Source organism: Ursus maritimus (genome assembly GCF_017311325.1).
Source record: "Ursus maritimus isolate PB19 chromosome X unlocalized genomic scaffold, ASM1731132v1 scaffold_X1, whole genome shotgun sequence".
Taxonomy (NCBI): domain Eukaryota; kingdom Metazoa; phylum Chordata; class Mammalia; order Carnivora; family Ursidae; genus Ursus; species Ursus maritimus.
The window spans coordinates 26,826,689-26,831,676 of record NW_024423319.1 but is presented as its reverse complement, the minus strand read 5'-3'; the positions used below and the strand labels follow the sequence as shown (position 1 = coordinate 26,831,676).

Genomic DNA, 4,988 nt, shown 5'->3' with positions numbered 1-4,988 from the left:
CTGTCTGATATTGGTGATATTTATGTTTATTTCTAATAAGCAAAATCTGATGTTTCAAAAATGTTAGTAATGCATTTGAGGTAATATTTGCCGTGGTAATCCAGAAATTACTACTTGATTTTGATATATTTGGGGTTGGTAGTAGCTATAATTTTTAGTTGGTCATTTCTGAGATAGTCAATAACTTTTTAAAATGCCCTGACTCAGCAGAAGCCTTAAAGTCTTGTCCATATTGCCCCCCTACCTAAATTCCTCATCTTTTTCATATAGTTTGAAATGAAGAATTGGCCTTTTTACCTCTTAATTATAGTTATTAAATTTCATCAGATGATTTATTAGGTAAACATAATGAATGTCTTGGGCCTTGAAATTATGGCCCAATTCTTGGACATAAATTTAAGATTGTGAGCATTGAATGAGTGGATATAGTTAAAAGGATTTTGAGATTAAAATTCCTGTGCAAATACAAGATACTGATACTCTGGGTTAAGTTTTTGACCAGCTAGGACCTTTGACTGTTTATCTGTGCTAATGAATATAAGAAGTGTATACCCTTGGGGTGCCTGGGTGGCTCAGATGGTTAAGCGGCTGCCTTTGGCTCAGGTCATGATCCCAGCATCCTGGGATCGAGCCCCACAGAGCCCACATCAGTCTCCTGGCTCAGCAGGGCGTCTGCTTCTCCCTCTCCCTCTGCCTCTCCCCCTGCTCGTGCTCTTTCTCTCTCTGTATCTCTCCGTCTCAAATAAACAAATAAAATCCTTTAAAAAAAAGTGCACGCTCTTGTTAGCATTATTTGGAAATGCAAGAATATAGTCATGAAAAGAAAAAAATACATTTTACAAAAGTGTAGAACATAATCTAAGAGCTAATTGATACTTAGACTGTGAGAAAGATTTTTCTCCTCTCAAACTCTGGAACAATTTTGTTGGGAGTAGATAAGTAAACCAAGATTTTGAAATGTTTACTTGATTATTTAAGGTGAGGCTTGTTTCCTTCAAAAGAATTTAGCAGGATACTTTTTACCAAGTTGCTTTACTTAAACCTCTTTTGCTCTGTGAGCAGGCACTAGTTAACATTATTTTTCTTTTTCAGATGATAATGACCAAGATAATGAAATATTACTATACTTTTTTGATATGAACATATATAATAGATTATATGTGGTGTAATTAATTTACTTAACAGATTTTTTATGTGCCTTTTTATAATGGAAACTGTGAGCCTTAGAAAAGGCTAATCTAGCAGCTAAACGTTAAAAGCCAAGTCAACTATTCCAGGTATCAAGGAACTTTAGCTACCTGACCTACAACAGCTGTTAATTTTCTGTGGTTACTGTTGTCTAGTAGAATTAAAAATTAGATGTAATCACCAAAACACTGGAGAAACCTGTATTTGTACTTGTAATGACTTTTAGATGTTGTTTTGGTTGTATCTCCATTACAACTGAAAAGAAATAATGTATTCTTTTCAGCTTCAGGAAAATCAAGATGAAATAGAAAATATGATGAATGCAATATTTAAGGGAGTGTTTGTACATAGATACCGGTAAGTCAGAACATTTTTTCTACGTAATTCTTATTCTATTCAGGTTTGGATATTTAGTGGTTTAGGCAGTATAAAGTAGTAGAAAGAGCATTGGAATAAGATCAGTGTTAGAAGGTAAGTTCTTCCACTGATTGAGATACTCTAGTTATTTAACTGCTCTGAACTTGATGTTTCCTCTCTGAAAAATGGGATAACGTGCTTGTCTTGTAGCTGCCCAGCAGATGGAATCTACTTCTTTGATTAGGAGTTAGGGTACAGAATACTTAATTGCTTTTAGTAGAAACTATAGATGATGGTTCCGGACTCTGCCATTTGGATGTTATTGGGAAAATTTGGATAGATTTAAGTATTCTCTTTTACTCTTTTGAATGAGTAGAGGAAAGAAATAGGTAATTTTACCACCATTTCTGTTGTAATCTATTCTTTAAATGTTGGTGGCATTTTTATTCAACTTCTCCCTCACTTCCTCAACTTGGGAGTTATTGAATTACTTCCTTTGTGTTGCCCTTTGGTCCATTCTTACCTTTTTGTCTCTGTTGTCACCATTATCTTAGTCTATTCCTCTATCATTCTCATACCTAGAGATTATTGAAGTTTTCCTAAAACATTCTTTTATTGTGTTATTCCTCTGCTCCAAAGCCTTCAATGACTCACTAGCACCTGCAGGGTGAATTCAAAATAATTTAGTCTGATGTTCAAATTGAAATGAAGCTTGGCTTCAATGTTATGTGTAACTAATTCTCTCCTGGAAAAGTATGCTTTAACCAAACTAGTGTGCCTGCTGTCTTCTGAACACACCATGCCCAGCAGGTGTGAGCAGAGGCTGGGATATGGCATGGTATAAAAGGTGGGGATCCAGTTTTGTTTGTAATTTTATTTAATTTTAAATACTTATGAGAATTATGCTTTGCCAAGGAGTCTGTAAACATTCAGGGGTCATGCTTCAGTTCTACTTTTAAATCCACAGTAATATTTAAGATAGTGGTATGTTCATATTAGGTGTGAAGTATTTGGCATGTCTTGGATAAATCACAAATCCTGATGTTACAGTGGCACTAATACACATAATTTTTCCTTCCTCCATTCAGTGATGCAATAGCTGAAATTCGAGCTATTTGCATTGAAGAAATTGGCATTTGGATGAAAATGTATAGTGATGCCTTTCTAAATGACAGTTATTTAAAATATGTTGGCTGGACTATGCATGATAAGGTAAGATATGCCCTTACAGAATGTTTATCTGTTTACACATAGGCATAGCTATCTATAGCTCTCATTCATAATGAGTTACCTGTGTATAGCTATACCTGGGACCACATTCTTGTAGGCATGTCTTTATTCTTTTCTCTCTGCTCCATGAAAACATGGTTTCTATCGCATAAAGTCCCCTAGATTTTTTAAATCTTGGTAACTGATTTAGACTTCGGTCTTGAATTATTTTTTGTAGTGAAACAAACATTAGAATCATGTAGGTGGTAGTGGTTAAGCATTTCTTATAGCTGTAAGAAGAGTCTTTATTCTTACTGTGTGAGTGCTGTATACTTTTAAAAATATTCCTAACTTTTCTTCTCTCTTTATAAACATGTATTTTAGCCAGATTATAAATTCCAACTTGGCCTCTGACAGTTTTTATTTTATTTTATAGTTTTTTAATTATTCTACCTTTCTCTTAGGCTGCCTGTTCACTAGCTTTGAAGTTCTTTGCATATATCCTTTACAAATATTACTTTCTGTAAAGGAAAACTTAACTGTAAAGTATGCTACTAATGTCTTTCACAATAGTATTGCTCTGAACAGATTTTCACGAAATTTTCATTTGACATACAGAAATAATAACCCCAAAGGTATTTAGTATTAAATGCATGCATTGATTCCTATTTTTGCATTATCAAAGATAAGAGTTTCTGAAAATGAGAGTTTTGAGGAATGTGTAGAACATATTTAAAAATCAAAAGTAGAAGATACTGTGTATGTCTTAAATATTCAGGTTGAAATTATGCAAAGTTTTAATGCATTTTCTCCTCTTGCTTCATTTAGCAAGGTGAGGTAAGACTCAAATGTCTCACTGCTCTACAAGGGCTTTATTATAACAAAGAGCTTAATTCCAAACTGGAGCTTTTTACCAGTCGGTTCAAGGTTAGTATTACTTCAAGTATTTAAAAATTACCTGTTGTTTGAAAATATTTTTCCCTTACTTTTACTTTAAAAATACCTTAATTTTTTTTTTGTTCTTAGGATAGAATTGTATCTATGACCCTTGACAAAGAATATGATGTTGCAGTACAAGCAATAAAATTACTTACTCTTGTTTTACAGTAAGTATGTACTTATTGCATATTACTAATATCCAGATACTTAAATAATACATTAGACTGTGTGGTTTAAATTTATCTGGTTCTAAATTTTAATAACTTAAGTCATGGAATTTTTACAGCTGGAAGTTTAATTTTCTTATGTAAGGTTGAGAAAACGGAAAGAAGAAACCATTAGAGTAGAAAATTTTAACTGAGCTAGGAATTCATGTGTTCCCATTCTAATGGTCAGTTTCCATTCCATTTCACTGTCTCAGGTGCCCTTGAAATAAAGTTAAACACTTGAGTGTATTAAATGTGCTTACTGTATCTTGTTACACTCTTAGAAATTAGTATTTACTGAAATTTCTTTGTAAACAGTCTGAATTTAAAACATTTTATTATGTTAAAATGTAATGATGCAATTTATTTTTTCCTTTTTAAAAAATTTACCATTTTAACTTTTTGGAAAAATTTTTAAATTTTTAATTGAAGTGTAGTTGGCAAATAATATTAAATTCATTTCAGGTGTACAGCATAGTGATTCAGTAATTATATACTTTACGAAATGCTCACCACAATATGTATATTACAGTATCACTGACTATATTCCCTGTGATGTACTTTTCATCCTCGTGACTTATTTCATAACTGGAAGTTTGTACCTCTTAATTCCTTCACCCATTATGCCCATTCCCCTATTCTTTTCCCCTTTGGTAACAGTGCATGAGGCTTCCTTTTTTCCTATATTCTAGCCAACAGTGTTCTTGTCTTTTTGATACTAGCCTTTCTGACTGGTGTGAAGTGATATCTCATTGTGGTTTTGATTTGCATTTCCTTAATGATTACTGCTGTTGACCATCTTTTCATTTGTCTGTTGGTCATCTGTATATCTTTGGAAAAATGTCCTCTGCCCAGTTTTTAACCAGATTTTTTTTCATTTTTGATGTTGAGTTGTATGAGTTCTTTATAAATGCAAACAGTATGGAAGTTCCTCAAAAAACTGAAAATAGAAATACCATAGGATCTAGTAATTCCACTTCTAGGTATTTACCCAAAGACAATGGAAACACTAATTTGAACAGATATATGCACCCCCGTGTTTATTGGAACATTAGTTACCATAGCCAAGACATAGAAGCAACGTAAGTG

The 4,988-nt window shown here is 33.1% G+C and overlaps 1 protein-coding gene across 5 annotated transcripts in view; it reads left to right on the top strand.

Annotated features, from left to right (window-relative positions):
• Positions 1 to 4,988, top strand: part of STAG2 (stromal antigen 2) — a 132,013-nt gene that overhangs the window by 81,927 nt on the left and 45,098 nt on the right. For all 5 annotated transcript variants that reach the window (XM_040628287.1, XM_040628264.1, XM_040628276.1 and 2 more), the window contains exons 10-12: positions 2,634 to 2,757; positions 3,583 to 3,681; positions 3,781 to 3,860. In XM_040628287.1, the coding sequence (XP_040484221.1) occupies positions 2,634 to 2,757; positions 3,583 to 3,681; positions 3,781 to 3,860 (303 nt within the window). The remainder of the gene's footprint in view (positions 1 to 2,633; positions 2,758 to 3,582; positions 3,682 to 3,780; positions 3,861 to 4,988) is intronic.